Source organism: Lepidochelys olivacea, assembly GCF_965140295.1.
Source record: "Lepidochelys olivacea isolate rLepOli2 genome assembly, chromosome: 16".
In the NCBI taxonomy this organism is placed as follows: Eukaryota; Metazoa; Chordata; order Testudines; family Cheloniidae; genus Lepidochelys; species Lepidochelys olivacea.
The window spans coordinates 3,227,052-3,248,823 of record NC_140426.1 but is presented as its reverse complement, the minus strand read 5'-3'; the positions used below and the strand labels follow the sequence as shown (position 1 = coordinate 3,248,823).

The 21,772-nt window shown below is 44.3% G+C and overlaps 1 protein-coding gene across 2 annotated transcripts in view; it reads right to left on the bottom strand.

The window, feature by feature from the left end:
- The window catches only part of PNPLA7 (patatin like domain 7, lysophospholipase), a 432,325-nt gene that overhangs the window by 110,922 nt on the left and 299,631 nt on the right, over positions 1-21,772 (bottom strand). For both annotated transcript variants that reach the window (XM_084650336.1, XM_084650337.1), the window contains 4 exons: positions 17,637-17,700; positions 15,936-16,104; positions 14,900-15,082; positions 1,352-1,470 (listed from right to left, as the gene is read on the bottom strand). In XM_084650336.1, the coding sequence (XP_084506462.1) occupies positions 1,352-1,470; positions 14,900-15,082; positions 15,936-16,104; positions 17,637-17,700 (535 nt within the window). The remainder of the gene's footprint in view (positions 1-1,351; positions 1,471-14,899; positions 15,083-15,935; positions 16,105-17,636; positions 17,701-21,772) is intronic.

Below are 21,772 nucleotides of genomic sequence, written 5' to 3'. Positions count from 1 at the left end.
GAGATCCACTTCCTGGACACTACTGTGCTAATAAGCGATGGTCACATAAACACCACCCTATACCGGAAACCTTCTGACCGCTATTCCTACCTACATGCCTCCAGCTTTCATCCAGACCACACGATCCATTGTCTACAGCCAAACTTTACGATACAACCACATTTGCTCCAACCCCTTAGACAGCGACAAACACCTACAAGATCTCTATCAAGCATTCTTACAACTACAATACCCACCTGCTGAAGTGAAGAAACAAATTGACAGAGCCAGAAGAGTACCCAGAAGTCACCTACTACAGGACAGGCCCAACAAAGATAATAACAGAACGCCACTAGCCATCACCTTCAGCCTCCAACTAAAATCTCTCCAACGCATCATCAAGGATCTACATCCTATCCTGAAGGACGACCCATCACTCTCACAGATCTTGGGAGACAGGCCAGTCCTTGCTTACAGACAGCCCCCCAACCTGAAGCAAATACTCACTAGCAAACACACACCACACAACAAAAACACTAACCCAGGAACTTATCCTTGCAACAAAGCCCGTTACCAACTGTGTCCACATATCTAGTCAGGGGACACCATCATAGGGCCTAATCACATCAGCCACACTATCAGAGGCTCGTTCACCTGCTCATCTACCAGTGTGATATATGCCATCATGTACCAGCAATGCCCCACTGCCATGTACATTGGCCAAACCGGACAGTCTCTACGTAAAAGAATAAATGGACACAAATCAGATATCAAGAATTATAACATTCAAAAGCCAGTCAGAGAACACTTCAATCTCTGACCTAAAAGTCGCAATATTACAACAAAGAGACTTCAAAAACAGACTCCAACGAGAAACTGCTGAATTGGAATTAATTTGCAAACTGGATACAATTAACTTAAGCTTGAATAAAGACTGGGAGTGGAAGGGTCATTACACAAAGTAAAACTATTTCCCCATGTTTATTCTCCCTCCTCCCCCACTGTTCCTCACACATTCTTGTCAACTGCTGGAAATGGCCCACCTTGATTATCGCTACAAAAGGGTTTGTTTTTTTCCCCTCTCCTGCTAGTAATAGCTCACCTTACCTGATCACTCTGGTTACAGTGTGTATGGTAACACCCATTGTTTCATGTTCTCTGTGTATATAAAATCTCCCCACTGTATTTTCCACTGCATGCATCCAATGAAGTGAGCTGTAGCTCACGAAAGCTTATGCTCAAATAAATTTGTTAGTCTCTAAGGTGCCACAAGTCCGCCTTTTCTTTTTACTGTGGCCATTGCGGCCCACAGGGCCTGACCAGTAGGACAGAGGCCTTTTCAGAGTACACAGAACAACCTTATGGGACTTACCTGGCTCCACCACCTCCGAGCACTAGGGCCACAGCATTTCCAGTCAAAACACGGGCTAGTCGAGAGAAGTCAGAGTGACGGTCCGGTGGTTTCTGAAATACTCGTTCATACATTTCTATCTGCAGGGCAGAAAAAGGGCAATTTAGAGCATGGTTTATCACACATGTGCAATGAGCCATTAGGAAGTAGGTAGACATAGCTAGATTAAAGCTAGCACTGTAACAGTAGCCAAATCTTCACTATTTTTGTTACCTGTGTTAGGTGGATTCAAGTGAAGGTATAACTGTAGCATGGGTAGGATCCGCATGCTGGTTTTAATCTGGCTACCACTAGTTGCTCTCTTCCAGAACTGCAAGCCACCATGTTACCACTCTGCCTTAGCAAGTGTGAGCATGAACTTCGCTGAAGATTAGCATGTGTGTCAGCTCCCTGAAACTCCAGCCTTTCTGCCTTGCTAGCCAACTCCTCAAGTCTCTAGCAGTCTAAACCCTGTCTTGCAGGTAACAGTGATCCCCACATTCCTGAGTTCCCCAGACACATCTCCCTGGAGCGTCCTGTCCCTCTCCCCAGTCACTCACAGAAGTTAAGGTCCCTGTCTCCAAAAGAGACACAGCACTCACCAGTCTGCTAGCTTAGCTAAAGACTCACACTGACTTCAATATAACAGCACTGAGATGATTTATAGTACAACTAAAAATGCATTTATTAACAAAGAACAGAAATTTAAGTGTAGCAAGAGTAAAAGAACAGGCATGGCTACAAACAAAATAATATGAAACATGCTTTCCAATGTCTACTACTAACTTTGCCTAAACAGCTTTCTCACTTACATCAAGCCACCAGCATCTCCAATCCTTCTGGCAAGAGGATCCAATGTTCACAGAATCAGAGGGTGCTGTCTCCTTTGTTCCCTAAATAATGGACAACTAGAGTATCTTTCTGGTCTCCTTATATTTCCCCAAAGTCCATTGTCTTTCCTCAAGAGCCAGGGAGACTTCCTGGGGATACAGACTCTGTCCCCTAGCGTGCTCACTAAGCTATTTTCCCCTTTTTAACTTGATTGCTGTGATTATCTTACATGTAAATGTGCTTTCATTGTCCTCTGCCTGCAAGCAAGTCGGACAGACAGGTCAATGCACATTCCTTTGTTTAGGGTAGGCTGGGTTTATGCACTGCCATACAAACACATCTGAAGAACATACTTCCAGCACATACATAATTCATTATACACAACTTGTATATACATCATGTGTCACCAGTTTACATATGATACCGTACATGATATCCTTTGGATATATATTATGATGACAGTGTGTTGGGTTTCAGAGTGTGTCAGGCCTGATATGAGTTACTGTACAGTGGGCCCCCTGCCAGAGGGCATGAAGGTGCTCTTGGGGTCACACACAAGTAACAACACAAGTGAAGACATGATGGCACGGGCTTGTACTTGGGCAGCTAGCCTGAGTACAGGCCCACCAGGGACCTTGGATACATCCTCAGGTTGCTAACCTGTGCTGAAGCCTGTGCCACTGGTCTTTACTGCTATGGTTACCCAGGCTAGTTTTCATCTTGCTCCATCTACGCATGCTACAATAACACCTTCACTGGCAGCTAAGGTATACTCTAAATGAGGAAGCTGCCGTTGGGAGGAAGATCATGTGTGTTTGAACAGAGACTTCATTCTTCAAGGAGCTACCAATTATCACCACTAGGAACATTCCTGTCCTGGACAGGGACCTCAATTTGTAGAGCTTCAATTGTTCAAAATAGTAACAAATGTCTAATTTCACTAACAATAACATGCCTTACCACTTCAAGTGTCCCTGAAAAACAATCCTACAAGCAACCTAAGGGCACGCTATAAATCTCCTCTTCCCAGACCTTTCACATGCCTTCAATTTGTACACTTGGGCTTTACCTTTGATCCTCAAATATTCCCCTTTCACTTTTTCTGTACCCGTATATCTGCTTTTTAGTATCTGTGGAACAATACCTGTGTCCACCACTGCTCGGATCCTCATTCAGACCTACATCTCCTGTTGCCACAGTTCTTACAATAATTTTCAATATAGGCTCACCAAGTTCAAGGTCACTAGTATGTGCATGGTACTGCTAACCAAATTCACACTTGTACAAATAAGTGCAACAACTTTACCCCAACCTCAAATTCTCCCCATTTGTTTCAGAACACTGCTCCAAGGTGAGGCCCCATCACCTACCCTGTCCTTGCCCCTCTTCTCTGCTCATTCCCTCACTGAATGTTTTCCTCTATACTGTCTTGTCACTGCTCAGGCAACCACCACCTCATCTGCAGCTTCAGCTGCACAGAAAAACTCCCCTGTTCCTCTGCTTCATCAGCTCTCCTCCATTTCTTTTTATCTGAAAATCTCTCCCCTCCCCTGCATGTATCTTTACATTCCTTTTTTCCCTCGGCCATTTATTATTTAACTCTGGGAAGCACCTGGAGATGCCTTTGGCATGGGAGAAATTACACAAATTAAAGTTGCTTTAATTTTATGGCAAGCACAGTGCAGCTGGGATATTGCAAACATCTCTTATCACTTCTGCAAATCTCACTCATCTGGATCAAGGTTCTGTCCCCAGAAAACAAAGGGACTAATAAATAGTGGGTTCAGGTAGTGGGGGAAGCCTTCTTGCTGGCTCTCTAATTATCTGGCAAAGGGTTGCCCAGGGAGAAGGGGACACTCAGTACCTAGAGCCAAGGAAGGTACGGACACACTGAAAGCACTTTTGTACCCAGCATCTATTTAAATGCTTTTAGAGTATTTTTACACTGGAATAAAAGAGGCTGTGCTTGGCTGGAGCAGAGCTGGGGACAAAGCGGGGCTGGGCGGTTTTCCCTCCCTGCCCTCTGTGGGGGCTGGGCCCGGCTGTGCAGTGTTCCCCCAGAACGTTCCTCCACACTCCACAGTTTGGGGACCATGGATCTACACTGCTGTTGTTACATATGCTCGGGGAACAGCCCATGTTTGAACATTACATACTGCTGAAAGAAGGGTGCAGTGTAGATGCACTCTTAGTCTCCCTGGTCTTCCCCCCGCATTGGTAATAGTGAAAAACAGCCAACATATTAACCTCATTTATCCAGACCTCCAATGATCTAGTGCTTTGGGGTGTGCTTTGAGACTTTAATCGGGATTGTAAATTACTGCCTCAACAGGGGGCTAGTTCACAACATTATTTCAATCTCTGACACTCCCACCTTAGAATATAAAGAACATGTTTCAGTGATCACATTAAGTGTCCCGATTAATGGCAATGCCATTGCACCTCTTTGTGTGTGTGTGCGCCTTTCCAACTTGTTTGTTTTCTCTGTCTCTTTCATCCTCTCCTCCCTCTGCCTGGTCTTCTTCTGGACACTGTCTTTCCCTCTCTCTCCCCAAATTCCAGAAGGCATAAGCTAAAGATCAAATTTTTAAAAATATTTTGCATATAACTAGAGAAATCCTTTTTTATAAGACTTCTCACTCCACCAACCCTGCAATGCTCTCTATCAAACAAAGAAATTTACACAAATGGGTTTTGTTCAATATCTTCATTAATGATCTGCAGGATGGTGTGGATTGCACCCTCAGCAAGTTTGCGGATGACACTAAACTGGGAGGAGTGGTAAATATGCTGGACGGTAGGGATAGGATACAGAGGGACCTAGACAAATTGGAGGATTGGGCCAAAAGAAATCTGATGAGGTTCAACAAGGACAAGGGCAGAGTCCTGCACTTAGGACGGAAGAACCCAATGCACCGCTACAGACTAGGGACCAAATGGCTAGGCAGCAGTTCTGCAGAGAAGGACCTAAGGGTTACAGTGGACGAGAAGCTGGATATGAGTCAACAGTGTGCCCTTGTTGCCAAGAAGGCCAATGGTATTTTGGCGTGTATAAGTAGGGGCATTGCCAGCAGATCGAGGGACGTGATCGTTTCTCTCTATTCGACATTGGTGAGGCCTCATCTGGAGTATTGTGTCCAGCTTTGGGCCCCACACAACAAGAAGGATGTGGAAAAATTGGAGAGAGTCCAGTGGAGGGCAACAAAAATGATTAGGGGTCTGGAACACATGACTTATGAGGAGAGGCTGAGGGAACTGGGATTGTTTAATCTGCAGAAGAGAAGAATGAGGGGGGATTTGATAGCTGCTTTTAACTACCTGGAAGGTGGATCCAAAGAGGATGGATCTAGACTATTCTCAGTGATAGCAGATGGCAGGACAAGGAGTAATGGTCTCAAGTTGCAGTGGGGGAGATTTAGGTTGGATATTAGGAAAAACTTTTTCACTAGGAGGGTGGTGAAACACTGAAATGCGTTACCTAGGGAGGTGGTGGAGTCCCTTCCTTAGAGGTTTTTAAGGTCAGGCTTGACAAAGCCCTGGCTGGGATGATTTAGTTGGGGATTGGTCCTACTCTGGGCAGGGGGTTGGACTAGATGACTTCTAGAGGTCCCTTCCAACTCTGATATTCTGTGATTCTATGAATACCTGCCCCTACACAGTTAATGAAAGAAGGGAATAATGCACAGACAGCAGGGGAAATTAAGGACACACAATATTCCCACACTGGTGCTCTAATCATTGTGACATAAATTGTGATATGTGATAAAATCCAACTGGAGCTGCCACATTGGGGGATAATGATGAAGAAACATTCATTTAAGAATAAATGTGTTAGACATTTGGGTAGGAATTAACATATCTGAAACAACAGTAAGTGCTCAGGTGCAGAACATCCATGACATAGCAAAACAAAATAGCTGGCAGCTGAATATGAATTCCAATGGCACTGTACTCCAAACTAGGCCAAATGCTGCCTTTGTTTTTCCACTGCACCTCATCAGTGCATCAGTGTTTGGAAATATATAGTTAGACATTCCAAGACCAGTTAAGCAGAAAAGCAGCGAGCAGAGCTGCCCTGAAATCATCAATAACTATTTTTCTTACACATGTAAAGTTTCTTTATTTGAAATCCACTCTTAATACCTATAGAATGGTTATAGTAGTACTGTCAGAGATTTCCAAAACCATGAAAAGTCATTGGGAAATAGTGTATGTATTTATTCATGAAAAGAATTCTTTAAATATTTATCCTTAAAGACCTTTTTTTGTATCTAAATATCTGATTAACTTTACTGTAGATATAAATGTGAGCAGCTGTATTTGAAAGAGAAATCACCAAGTTTGATTCAGCTTTGAAGCTGAACCTTCTCTGGATTTGGATAAATAATAACAACAGTGTCTTAATAGGTTTCAGAGGGGTAGCCGTGTTAGTCTGTACCAGCAGAAACAACGATGAGTCCTTGTGGCACCTTAGAGACTAACACATTTATTTGGGCATACGCTTTCGTGGGCTAAAACCCACTTCATCAGATGCATGGAGTGAAAAATACAGCAGGCAGGTACATATATTACAGCACATGAAAAGATGGGAGTTACCTTACCATCTGATGAAGTGGGTTTTAACCCAGGAAAGCTTATGCCCAAGTAAATTTGTTAGTCTCTAAGGTGCCACAAGGACTCCTGGTTGTTTTTGCTGGTATCTTAATGTGTCCCGTATGGTTTGTTTACTGTATTTCTTCAGCTCTCATTATTGCAGGACAAAACAACCCTAAGTTATCAGACAAGTCCAAATGTAAAACCTTTCACAGAAGAAATGGTTACTCACCCTGTGCAGTAACTGTGGTTCTTTGAGACGTGTGTCCCTACGGGAGCTCCAATCTAGGTGCGTACTGATTGGAGATTTTTCATAGCAGTGTCTGTGTCACCTTTGCATGCATGCTAGTCAGTCTTGTGCCCTGTTCCATTGTTATATAACCACCCACAGTTCCTTCTCTAACGCCAAGCTCCACAGCAAAGAACTCTGAAGCAGAAGGGAAGGAGGACAGGAGGTTGAGCACCTGCAGGGGGCCACATCTTGAATAACCACAGTGATTGCACAGGATGAGTAACCATTTCTTCTTTCAGCAGCGTCCTTATGGGTGCTGCACTCTAGTGATTTCTGAGCAGTTCCCTCTAAGGTGGGGGAGACTTTGGAGTCCAGTATCAAAGAAAATACAGCCAAATCAAACACAGTATCTGCACCAGAGTTGTGAGTTATAACATCGTGTTCAGTGAGCAAGTAGCAGCTTTACGTATTTCAATAATGGGCACATTCTTGAGGAATGCCATAGATGTGAAAATGGACCTAAAAGAATGAGTGTATATATTCAAAGGTGTTTGAATATTGAAAGATTTGTAGCAAGAATTAATGCAGGCTGATCTCCACTTGGAAAGCCTCTGATTAGAGATTGCAGACCCTTTTGACCTATCTGCCACAGAGACAAACAACTTGTGGGTCGTTCTGAAGGACTTTGTCATATCCAGTAGAAGGCCAGGGATCTCCTGACTTCATCTAGATAACCAGGATGCCTCCTGGTTATCTAGATGCAGTGTGGGATGGAAAACAGGCAGGTAAATGGGTTGGTTAATATGAAACTTGGAAGAAACTTTGGGTAAAATTTTTGAGGGGGTTGCAGCACGGCCTTGTCCTTGTCCTTAAAAACTACTGTGAAAGGGGGGCATGTAATCAGGCCTCCTAGTTCCCCAACCTGCTGCGCCAACGTGATGGCTATCAGGAATGGAGCATTGCGCAGGTAGCTATTGGTTCAAACGGGGGTCCTGTGAGACATTTAAGGACTAGACTGAGGTTCCAAACAGGAGTAGGGCATTGGACTCGCATGTAGAGGTTTTCAAATCCCCTGAGGAATCTCGCTGTGGTTGGGTGGGCAAAGACAGAATAACCCTTTATTGGGGGGTAGAAAGCCATTATAGCTGCCAGGTAAACACTTATGGAGTTCATCAAAAGTCCCAAGCTTTTTAGAGTTAGGATAGTCCAGTATATCCAGCGGCAATGAGGTCATTGGTGACATATGTTTGAAGTCACACCAACAGACAAATCTCATCCATTTTTGAGAGTACGTGCAGCAAGTGGACTGCTTTCTGCTGCGCAACAGTATTCATTTTGCATCCTCTGAGCAGGTTGCCTGTGAACCATCAACCACAGTTTGAGATGAAGCACTGCGAGACTGAGGTGAAGGATCATTTCGCTTTCCTGGGAGAGGAGATGAGGAGCAGCGTGGAGAGTGATTGAGAGCAAACGGTCAGCTGAATCAGGTAAGAAATCTGGGCCGGGTCGGAACTGTTAGGATGACTCTGGCTTTGTCCTTTTTTATTCTGAGCATAACTTTGGAGCCCAAGTGGGTTTCTTCCGTATCAAGGAAGCAGAAGCGCTCTTCTTGCCACCTCAGTCTGCTAACAGTGCAACCTCTCCAGACCAAGGCTTTGCCATCTTTCAATCTAGCAGTGCCCTGGGTATTGGAGAAACCAGCCACCTCGTGGGTACCTGACTGGAGAGCAGATGGTGCCTTAGTGGTTGAAGACACTGACAACCTTGGCTTTTTTGAGGTAGATTCTCTACCTGGTGATCCAAGGGCATTGTCCTTTGAGGAATTATGAGAGGAGTCTTGGGTCTCCTCTTAGATGACCCAGAGATATGGGGCTCCAATATTGTGGACGCAGCAGATTTGCTCAGAGACCAGAGTACAGGGGGTGCCCCTTGGCATGGATCAGAAGCCGGGCACAGAAAACTCTCCATCATGAGGAAATGAAGTTCTTCATTTTTCCTGGCATGACAGACAATGTTTGAAGCTGGAAGAACCAGACATAACCTCCCAGTGAACAAGAACTGCTACCTAGTATCCATAATATATAACATACATGAAAGAAAAATAAACATTTTTTTAAACTAGGACACTTAAACTACTACTACTTACAACTAATTAGTCTAATGCTAAGAGCTACTAAGGGCAGGTCTACATTATGGGGCTAAGTTGACCTAAGTTATGCAACTCCAGCTACTCCAGAATAACTTAACTGGAGTCTACGTACCTTAGGTCGACTTATTGCGGTGTCTACACCATGCTGGGTTGATGGGAGAAATTCTCCTGTCGACTTACCTTATGCTTCTTGTGCCGGTGGAGTACTGGAGTTGACGGGAGAGTGATCGGCAGTCGATTTAGTGGGTCTTCACTAGACCCACTAAATCGAACCCGGGCGGATCAACTGCTGAGTGTCAATCCCCTGGTAAGTGGAGACAAGCCCTCAGACTAACTATCAGAATAAGAAATGAGGACAAGTTGAGGAAATCTCAATGGGAACAACTGCCAGGGCTCCATCTAAGGTCGAGGCGGTTGAGGAACTGAGGGTGCTTCACCCACGCAGTGCTATATAACAACGGCAAGGGGCACAAGGCTGACTAGGGCACACATGAAAGCCGAACAGACATTGCTGTAATAAATCTCTAATCAAAGGCGAAGGGGGTCCTAGCAAACCTAGAGTGGAGAACCCGTAGGGACACTACTAGATGAAAAACAGAAGCTTTCACTCACACATTAACACTACCCCTTCCACCCAGAATAGAACTCAAGCATCTGATAAAAACATGAAGAGAATCATAGAATATCCGGGTTGGAAGGGACCTCAGGAGGTCATCTAGTCCAACCCCCTGCTCAAAGCAGGGCCAATCCCCAACTAAATCATCCTAGCCAGGGCTTTGTCAAGCCTGACCTTAAAATCCTCTTAGGAAGGTGTCATGGTTCCTTCCCCACTCTGAACTCTAGGGTACAGATGTGGGGACCTGCATGAAAGACCCCCTAAGCTTATTCTTACCAGCTTTGGTTAAGAACTTCCCCAAGATACAAACTTTGCCTTGTCCTTGAACCGTATGCTGTCACCACCAAGCGTTTTAAACAAAGAACAGGGAAAGAGCCCTCTTGGAGACGTCTTCCCTCAAAATATCCCCCCAAGCTCTACACCCCCTTTCCTGGGGAAGGCTTGGTAAGAATCCTCACCAATTTGTACAGGTGAAAACAGACCCAAACCCTTGGATCTTAAGAACAATAAAAAAATCAATCAGGTTCTTAAAAGAAGAATTTTAATTAAAGAAAAGGTAAAAGGATCACCTCTGTAAAATCAGGATGGTAATCAAATTCAAAACATAAGAGAATCCCTTTAGGCAAAACCTTAAGTTACAAAAAAGACACAAAAACAGGAATATACATTCCATCCAGCACAGCTTATTTTACCAGCCATTAAACAAAAGGAAATCTAACGAATTTCTAGCTAGATTACTTACTAACTTAACAGGAGTTGTAAGGCTGAATTCCTGATCTGTTCCCAGCAAAAGCATCACACGGACAGACAAACCCTTTGTTCCCCCCCTTCAGATTTGAAAGCATCTTATCCCCTCATTGGTCATTTTAGGTCATGTGCCAGCGAGGTTATCTTAGCTTCTTAATCCTTTACAGGTGAAAGGGTTTTGCCTCTGGCCAGGGGTGATTTTATAGCACTGTATACCGAAAGGTGGTTACCCTTCCCTTTATATTTATGACAGAAGGAGACTCCACCCCCTCCCTAGGTAACGCATTCCAGTGCTTCACCACCCTCCTAGTGAAAACGTTTTTTCTAATATCCAACCTAAGCCTTCCCCACTGCAACTTGAGACCATTACTCCTCATTCTGTCATCTGCTACCACTGAGAACAGTCTAGATTCATCCTCTTTGGAAACCCCTTTCAGGTAGTTGAAAGCAGCTATCAAATCCACCCAGGATTTGCCGGAGATGCATCAGATTCACAGCAAAATGAGCAATTGGAAGGTCCTGCTAAACAGCTTCAACTCTGGGCTGATGAGCCAACACAGCAGCTCTCTACCAATTAATTACTGAGCTTAGTAAGATTCTTGAGTTTCTTCCTGAAGAGAAACTGCAGTGTGCAAGATGTAAATAAAAGCAAATGATGATTTAGTTGGGGAATGGTCCTGGTTTGAGCAGGGGGTGGGATTAGATGACCTCCTGAGGTCTCTTCCAATCCTGATATTCGATGATTCTATACTTCTATAAGTTGCATTCAGAGTTCATAAGCCAAAATGGGGGAAGGCAGAAAAATGGTGGATGTGGAGAGCAGTAACCACAGACATGATGTTACTACGATATCAAGAGTCTGGGCTTTAATACAAGCAATGAATTTAATGCCAGGTTTGTCAACAGTTGCACTTGCACAATTGGTACTGTCTGTATGTAGGAGGTAAAGATCATAGGAATATTATGACTCATCTGGTGGGTGGGTTTTCTCCTGGAAGATTAAAAGGTAGATCAAAGCTGTTCATATTGAAGTGTCGAAGACCCACTCACAAATTCCCACCCAGAAGGCTGTAATTTACACAGCTAAAAATAATGAAAGTTCCTTTTTAAAATATAAGAAAATTGAAGTGTGTATGTTTGCTTCCCTCTAAAAATGTTTACGTTAGTATTAATGCTGACCAATACAGGGTCGGCCACAGATGCTGCACAAGCATAATTGAAGACAACTAACCTACAGGCAAAAGCCAAATATTTCTCTTCTTCATTGATATGTTCCCTAATCCCTTACAGACACAATGCAATTAGGAACAGACCCAGATGGACTTACAAGACTCATCCAAGCAGCAACAGATGAGGGGGGCTGGCCCTTAGTCAGTGGGTCTGAATCCTGTACTTGGCAGCAGAGATCCGTATGAGAGAGGTCAATCGAAGACATGCAGTCTCCCAGGTGAACAGGTGCCAGAACAGACAACAGCGTACCCCCCCCAAGAGCTAGAGCCTGCTCAAAGATTTCAGACTCCCAACTGCTCTGAAGCCTCTGACTTTTGTGAGTCTATGAAAAAAATACATTCCATAGAAAGTTATGGATGGAGGAACATGCTTTATAGCCCTGATATTCAGACAATGCTGCATGGCTTTTAGCATGGTGGCAGTATCTGGGTAATCCTTTGACCTTGTAGCTTGCAAGTACCTTGTCAGGGATAGGAGATAAAGGAAATTAAAGGTTGCAACCTTGGATAATTGTCTCTAGAACTCATTTGTCCATTATGGAGAACCATGTGGAGAGGGGAGTGAACCAAAGGACAAGAAGGCACAAACATGTCCTCATCCCTCCTTCTTAGACATGGCTGACAGATTACACCTTCAGACACACAGAGAATTGGCTCAGCTTGTGTCCTTAACAAAATAATTAAACAAACTGAGCAGGATTTAAGTTTTATTTTAGATGTCATAATCAGAGCGAAGCCCACAAACCTGTTTCTGCCAACTTTTCAAAACAAACCAGTGTTAAGGGATGTTAGCTTCCCTGGTATTTAAAGAGGGGACCTAGGTCAACAAATAAACTAAGGGAAGGCTTGCCAGCCAAACATAGGGAAATAATAACATTTTGCACTATCACATTTTCATCTATAAACAGGGACACTGAGGCAAAGAGGATACGGTCAAAATATTAGGCATATAACCCACATTTAGGTACTAAAGAGAGGTGGCCTAATTTTCAAAGTTGCAGAGCACCAAGAGCTCCCAGTGTAATCAATAGGATAGAACTGATCCCTAAATGAACAGCTAAATAGAGCTGAAACTCTCTCTCGCTTTCTAACACTACACCAGTTTATCCACTTTAAAGATGGACCTGCCTGCAAAATAAGTCACTTCCTTCACTACAACTTCAACTAGGCAAAACCCCATGATATACAACCAAGCTTCACATTGATGCCATTTACCATTGTTCTGACATTTTGTTACAAAACCTGGAGGCTCAGGGAATTTGTAAGAGAAACAGCTACTCGGCCTTCATTGCATTAAGGTGGCCACCAGTTCTGACCACATGTTTAAAAGACTCCCTCTTCCACCGAGTTGAGAATGTGCAATTGCCCTGCATGACAAGATACGCACTGTGCAACTTCTTGGGAAAGATAAAGTCATGACATTCCTTCCTCCTCCCACCCATCCCCCTACAAAAAATAAATAAGTAAAAAAAAAAACAAACCAGGAACGAAAACATCAAATGTTGAACTCAACCTCTAAGAAAATGCAACTAGTCGCAACTAACCATCTGAAAACCTCATTCTTGTATTCCACAAAGAAGTCCCTCAATTTATGCAGGATTTCAGCCTGCTTGGCTCTCTGCACCCTCTCCTCAAACACTGAGAGCCTTCTGATAACACTAAGGGCTTGTAAGCTAGTGTACTGAGTCTGGTACTAACGCAGCACCCTGTCACTCTATCACCACCAGGCTATATTAATTGGGACCTAACTGGAAGACAGATAGTTGGCAGAGGCGGCCAATTAACTGAATAGAGATACAGCTGAGGGGCTAATTGGGCAGAAGTACCCCCATCAGCTAGGACTATATAAGCAGGCAGGACGGTAGTGCTGGGGGAACATAAGAATGGCCATATGGGGTCAGACCAAAGGTCCATCAAGCCCAGTATCCTGTCCTCCGACAGGTTTCAGAGGAGCAGCCCTGTTAGTCTGTATTCGCAAAAAGAAAAGGAGGACTTGTGGCACGTTAGAGACTAACAAATTTATTTGAGCCTAAGCTTTCATGAGCTACAGCTCACTTCATCGGATGCATGAAAGCTCACGAAAGCTTATGCTCAAATAAATTTGTTAGTCTCTAAGGCGCCACAAGTACTCCTTTTCTTTTTGTCCTCTGACAGTGCCCAATGGCAGCTGTCCCAAAGGGAATGAACAGACAGGTTATCATCAAGTGATCCATGCCCTGTCACCCAATCCCAGCTTCTGGCAAACAGAGGCTAGAGACACCATTCCTGCCCATCCTGGCTAACAGCCATTGATGCACCTATCTTCCATGAATCTATCAAGCTCCCTTTTGAACCCTGTTGTAGTATTGGCCTTCATAACACCCTCTGGCAAGGAGTTCCAGAGGTTGACAGTGCGTTGCATGAAAAAATACTTTCTTGTGTTTGTTTTAAACCTGCTACCTATTAATTTCATTTGGTGGTCCCTTGTTCTTGTATTATGAGGAGGAGTAAATAACACTTCCTTATTTACTTTCTCTATACCACTCAAGATTTTATCGACCTCTATCATATCCCCCCTTAGTCGCCTCTTTTCCAAGCTGAAAAGTCCCAGTCTTATTAATCTCTCCTCAGACAGGAGAATAGGGAGCCTGAAGAAAGGCTGAAGCCGGCAGGACTAGATGCTGCGAATACAGTTCCCTTCCCTAGAAGCAAGCAAGGAGGGCTGGCTATGGACGGAAAGTAGATGTGAATAGCACTACTGGCTGTAGCCTGCTAGAAGAATACAAGAAAACATGGTGATGAAGGAGATCTGGGGTGGATGCGGTCTGTGATTAAGGCCTGAAAGGACTCTTGGGGGACCAGCCCGTGGCAGGGCTACATAACAGCTATACACGTTCACTGGCTCCAACAGATCAAAATCCCTACAAACATCCTTCAGTCCCTAAATCAGCTGTAAACCAAGGATCTCTACTAGGTTTCTACAATGAATTAGGTCCTCGATTAATGGAGACAATATCTTGGTAATATCTTTCCCAACTGCTGGTCACAACACGATGCACTGACATTATCCCAGGTTATCTTTAATGAACAGTAGATGTGCTGCTAGGACTGAAAGTGCTGACAGAAGACCAACACACGGGCAGGTGTCCCTTACCAGCTTGGGTAGGCTCCTCCGGGAAAAGACTCGACGGGGACAGCGGAGGTGAAGATGAGCTGAGCACCAGCTCCTCATGTTGAGCCACTCCACAGTTCGGCAAGGGAGAGGCCCATCCTCTTTATGGAGCAGGATCAGCTGCTTCTGGGCTCGGACTGCAGTGTTCTCCAGCATCCTTTCCAGCTGAAGCACATTACACTCACACAGTCAGACAATCAGTTATCCATTACTTCAGGGCCAATGTCACAGAGTACAGTACTTCTTACAAAAGTACACCCCCTCTACTTTCCTACACATTCCCATCTTGCTCCTCACCTCATATGCGTATGTAGAGAGCTGTGGAAGTCTGCATACTAGGACCAATCAGACAAAGGTAATTTAGGCTAATATATTTACACCTTTGCATGTATATGGCTACTCTTAATGTTAGCTAGTTAATTTTTCCCTGCTTGAAGATTAGCAGGGACTTATGAAGAGCTGTTTAAAGTAAACAAGTTGAACACTATATCTATATAATGCCTACTGTACACCTAAACAAGGTGGATCTACAATGCTCAAATAAAATGAAATCTACTCCCACGTTGATAAAAAGTAAAATTTAAAAACGCTTAATGCTGCTTATTGTGCTCTCAGCCTATTTTACACGAGGCCACTTTTTTCAAATATTTTCTCCTTCCATTGCTTCCCTCCTTGTCCTCTTTACTTTTCATTATTATCATAGCTTCACTTACAGCACTCCCATTCTCCATCTACTCACTAGTTCTGTTCCAAGTCTGAGACAAGCCAAGGAGGTGATGTATACAGAGATTGTAGGTGGTAGCTTTCCCCAAACTCCCAGGAGTTCAAAGAAACTTCCAGGGAACTGATAATGAAAATGCCCATTTCTCAGCCATTTGGCTGCACTATTTGATGCCCAAGGGGTCTCAAATCCAATAAAACAAAAAGCTAGAAAAAGGCTGCTTATCACCTCAGTCACACAATAGGTTGTTTTGCAATTTTGCCCCCACCCTCAGATAAAAAGAAAGACATTCCGCACCTCTCCAACAGTGGGCTCCTGTTCTCCCAACCCCACTATTAAGATGCAGTCAGCCTGTCGGATACAGCGCTGTGTCCAAGGAGTAAGGGTGCTGTCAGACTGGTAGAGCACAATACGGTGAATATCTTCCTGCTGCCCCAGCCAGCTAGATAGCCTGTACTCGTGGATACTGGGGGACACAAACAAATAAAACAATTACCATCAATTCACAGCAAGAATTCAGCCAGAGTGGAGGACTGAGGCCACAGAGGAAATGTTGGAAGCTACAAACAGAAGCTGGGGTCACCCAAACATTTTTGAAATGGGACACGTCTAATGACTGAAAGGACTGAAACCTAATCTAGCTAAATATTCTTTTTTAAAAATAAACTTTCTTCTTAATCATGGGGAAGTGGGGCATCTGTCCCTCCACCCACTGCACCACTGCTAGAATCCTAGCTGCTCAGCTCTACTGTCATCTTGGTATGGGAAAAGCCGATCTGGAAAAAACAGAAGCCAAAATAAACCTTCCTCCATCCTCCAAGTTAAATGTGAGACACTCTTCACATGTGAATAAAATTAATTCCCGTAGAGTTCCCGCACAACCAAAGAACCCTCCCTGCAGCCCTTCTCTCCCCTATGCTACCTCTGAGGATGTCTTTGGTGCAGAAAACCATGACCACTGCCCAAATCTAACAGTGCGTGTTCCTGGGATTGTCATGTTCTCTGGGGTACAGAGCCCCAGAGCAAGTGCACTTCGAATGCAATGCAACCAGAGAAGCTCTGCTCTGCAACAGGGTCTTCAAGAAGTGAAGGAGGAAGGCTGGCAATTTTAATAGGGGTCATGGAAGAGGTGGAAGCCAGAGCCTCTTAGAGGGAAGGACAGGCAGGAACATTTATAAAGTTTGGATCAGCATCGACAAAACTTCTAAAACCTTCAGGGTTCGGTCACAACCATAACAAATCCAGGGCTAAGCTACTCTGCAGTCATCACAGGCTTTGCAAACAAGCAGCACTGTTCTTCTGGTTTACTCTTGTAAACTAGCAGGGTACTGCCATTTTCAGGAATCCTGCTCTCAGAACCAAAAGCTGGACTAGAAGGTCCAGTTGTAATGAGCCGTTACCAAAGTTTCTATTGTAGAATCAGATAAGTCCCGGGTTCTCTACTCCCAGACAGGGTGGCTGGGTAAGGACTTTCACAAGCACTACAAAATACTGGAAATTAAGCTATTTGAGCAAAGCAGTTAAGAAAAGAAAGCCTAACAGATTTGTAACTGAGAAGTTCCTCATATCAGTCTATGTCTCAGCTAACATTTACAGGCTCTCTTAGCCATTTATTTTCCTGCTATTTGTTCCATTAAATACACACACACTGAAGAACCAGGATATGCCTCTGCCGAACATTAATCAGACATTTCATGACATTTTTACAAATAAATACAAAACATCCACTCACTCAAGGACAGGGATAATTAACCTGACACTATTTCAAAAGCATATGCTTGACAAGTAAAAAATGAGAGTCTGTGGAAAATAAAGTTAAAAAAAAACCTTAGCTCTATTTTAAAAGGATAGTATGCCTGACTTATTTTTTGATGGGAATGTATATATTTTAGCAAATGGTACTACATTCCCCATGCTGAGTGTGTGATTTTTAGACAAGTGCCTCTTGGGCCTTTCTTAGCATTGTTCGGTAAGTAATGGGTCAAGGGAAATGGTTACCTGTCCAGTGCAGCAGAACCAAGCCGCTGTTTGATATTATCACTGGTGAGCAGCAAAGCAGGACCTAAGAAAATAAAAAATTGTTATACATGAACACCTGCCGTCTGGTTGCTGACAAGTCATTCAGAGAAAAAAGAATATACAAACTACTTTATCAAGAGGCAGCATGAAGCCACATTCTTTCAAGATCCTAAGGGACAACAGCACTGACACAGTGGTTCTCAACCCACGTTCAGCGGGCTGTTTGTGGCCCAATCAGTGCACAGCTGTGGCCCATGTGACATCCTCAGGGCCATACAGGTAGCATATGTATATTGTGTGGATGCAGCCCACAGAACACAGAGAGCTGTATATGCAGCCCACAATGGTAAATTGGTTGAGAACCACTGGACTAGAGTCAAGGCAGAATAGAAGGGTCGGCTCCTGAAAATAGCTCTGACAAAGCACTTCCATAAAAGTTTGTTACAAGGAGGAGGGAGAAAAACTGTTCTTCTTAACCTCTGAGGATAGGACAAGAAGCAATGGGCTTAAATTGCAGCAAGGGAGGTTTAGGTTGGACATTAGGAAAAACTTCCTGTCAGGATGGTTTAATAAATTACATAGGGAGACTGTGGGATTTCCTTCATTGGAGATTTTTAAAAGCAGGTTACACAATCTCCTGTCAGGGATGGTTTAGATAATACTTAGTCCTGCCATGAGTGCAGGGGACTGGACTAGATGACCTCTCAAAGTCCCTTCCATTCCTAAGATTCATGTTAACCTACAATGACCCTACCATAAACTCCAAGTCCCAGAGCTTTGCTAATGCACATCACTCCTGACTAGAGCTGATCATGAATTTTCAACATAGCAGTTTTTCAATCTGAAAATGCAAATTTGTCAATACAGAAACTTTTTGCAGCCATATACCTGTTTATTTTATATTTTGAATTGGATGAAATTTCTGGTCAAAATGAGAAAAGAGAGAGAAAGAGAATTTATCTCATTCAATCCAGGGATTTGAACCTGGACCTCCCACATCCCAGGTAAGTGCCCTGACCACCAACCAAGCCATTGACTGTTCTCCATCACTGGCCAGCCAGCCCATGTTGTTCTAAATCAGGCTGTTTGGCCACCTACGTCAGTCAATCCCCTCTTCTCTCAGGGCTGGAATTGATTACCCATGTTCTCCACCAGTATGTAATGGTCTCCACTCAGAGTCTGATTGGGAAGCGTGGCCTAGTGGTCACGACCACAACCCCAGTCTGTCAAGGGGGTTGTGGGGAGGGGAGTCTGGGCCCTTCCACTCCACTGGGCTCCAACGCAGGGCTCTTTGGGCTACCAGTAACCTGCAACCAAGGCTACTTAAGGTGGTCCTCCCTGGGCGTCTTCCTCTCGTCTCCCCCCCGGAGTCAGCTCAGTCCAAGATCTTTGCCTCATGGGAAAATCCAAATAAAAAAGGAACAAGAGGGAATTGCCACTATCCAGGGCCAGAGGATACTTCCCTCTCTGCGGAGGATCCTCTCTTCCCCCACAGAGGGCCCCTTTGGGCAGCTGCATCAGAGCCTTTAGGTTTCACTTTGCTCTGCTGGATCTGTGGGCTGCATGTCTGCTTACCTTCAACACTGCTCTCCAACTGAGCTAACTTGCTGCCTTTTCATTCCTCCAGCAGATGGAGCATTTGCTGCAGGTGTGGTGGTGAGGGCTGGCTGAGCCCAAAATGAGCCCTTAAGCCCTTGTTGCTCCGTGTGGGGTTTGTACACCCCACCACAGTCCCTAAATCCATGACCTTGTACTTCGCACTATTCAATTTCATTCCATTTCTGTTACTCCAGTTTTCAAGTCCATCCAGATCATCTTACGTGATAGTCCGGTCCTCCTCCGTATTGGCAATACCTCCCAACTTTGTGTCATCCACACATTTTATTAATACACTCCCACTTTTTGTGCCGAAGTCATTACAAAAGTGTTAAATAAGACAAGTTCCAAGGCCAGTCGGTGAGGAACTCCACCCGTAACCTCCCTCCAGCCTGAGAGTTCACCTTTCAGTATGACAGTGATTTTTGTGACATGAACAAAAATGTTCACCAGGTATGTGGATTAAAAGCATCAAACACCTTTCTCGGTTGTGGAAACCCTGGTTTTTAAGAATGACAAGCTAAATCATCAACCCATTGAACCACCTAGTCCCCATAAGACTGGCACTGGGGACCCCCCTTTACAGGCATTGGGGTCTCCCTTCATCAGATGGAGTTCTAAAGATTTCCATAAGTATTTTCCCTGTTCAAATCCCCAACAAGGGTTTATTTCCAACCCACGATCTTCCAAGTACAAAAAGGTTTCAGAGTAGCAGCCGTGTTAGTCTGTATTCGCAGAAAGAATAGGAGTACTTGTGGCACCTTAGAGCGGTTAGTCTCTAGGGTGCCACAAGTACTCCTTTTCTTTTTGCAAGTACAAAAAGACAGCAATGGGCAGTCCTTCACAGTATGTCAGTGTTGCTCCTAAATTGGACTATTGGGTCATAATTAAGGTCTCTCACAGTAGAACAGCATCATTATGCCACTGAAGCAACATTTCAATGCACACAATTAATACGATTTTTTTCTTGCTGCCATTTTATTCAATATTTTTATTAGCTGCTCTGTTTTATTCGTTGCAATAAATGTCAAAGGTGACAACGTTTCCCCACCAAAATAACTGTGCCTAGACACACAAGACACAAGAGAAATTCAAGGAATTAATCTCATGCTGAAAAGAAAGGTCCTCTCACATACTGAAAGAGACATTTGCTAAAATTTAGCAAAACATGAAATAAAAATCCCATTGCCCTAACATTTTCCCACTGGAAGAACTCATTTTATTGTTAATGCAAGAACAGAATCTATTAATCAAATAATAAGACTCTTAAAATTATATGCTATTTCTTAATGCATTAAAAACAGTATTGTTTAGTGCACTGAGCAAGGTGCTGGAAACCAGATACTGAAGAGTTTAATTCAGGTTCTGTCATAATTTGTTATATGGCCTTAGACAAGTCACACAATTTCTCTATGTAACCCACAGAAACCACATGATGGTAAGAAAATGTTACAGTTACACAGCTAGGCACTGAAAAGATGGAAAATGAGAAAAGTAAAGTGGCGTGCACTTCCTTAGACTGCCTCTTTTAGCTTTAATTACGCATGATTAGAGCCCTACCAAATTCATGGTCCATTTTGGTCAATTTCACGGTCACAGGTTTTTAAAAATAATAAATTTCATGATTTCAGCTATTTAAAGCTGAAATTTCATGGTGTTGTAATTGTAGGGGTCCTGACCCCAAAAGAAGTTGGGGGGGGTCAGAAGATTATTGTAGGGGCAGGCTGCGGTACTGTTACCCTTAATTCTGCGCTGCTGCTTTCAGAGCTGGGCAGCTGGACAGCGGCGGCTGCTGGCCAGGAGCCCAGCTCTGCAGGCAGAGCCGCTGCCAGCAGCAGCACAGAAGTAAGGATGGCCTGGTCTGGTGTTGCCATCGCTGCCTGCAGAGCTGGGCCCTCAGTCAGCAGCCGTTACGCTCTGCCCGCCCAGCTCTGAAGGCAGCAGCGCAGAAGTAAGTGTGGCAATACTATGACCCCCCCCTAAAATAACCTTGTGACCCCCTGAAACTCCCTTTTGGGTCAGGACCCCCAATTTGAGAAACTCTAGTCTCCCCTTATCAAATCTCTATAGTATAGGGTAAAAACACACGAAACACCAGATTTCACAGTGGGGGACCAGATTTCATGGTCCATGATGCGTTTTTCATGGCTGAGAATTTGGTAGGGCCCTATGCATGATGCAGTCCTATTATTATATTTACATAATTATTGTTTACATCAGTCTTGCTCAAAGCTAGTCCGCCGCTTGTTCAGGGACAGCCCCTGGCTGGCCAGGCTGGTTTGTTTGCCTGCCGTGTCCGCAGGTTTGGTCGATCGCGTCTCCCACTGGCCGTGGTTCGCTGCTCCAGGCCAATGGGGGCTGCAGGAAGCGGCGCGGGCCAAGGGATGTGCTGGCCGCCCTTCCCACAGCCCCATTGGCCTGGAGCGGCAAACCGTGGCCAGTGGGAGACGCAATTGGCCAAACCTGCGGACGCGTCAGGTAAACAAACTGGCCCCGCCTGCCAGGGCTTTCCCTGAACA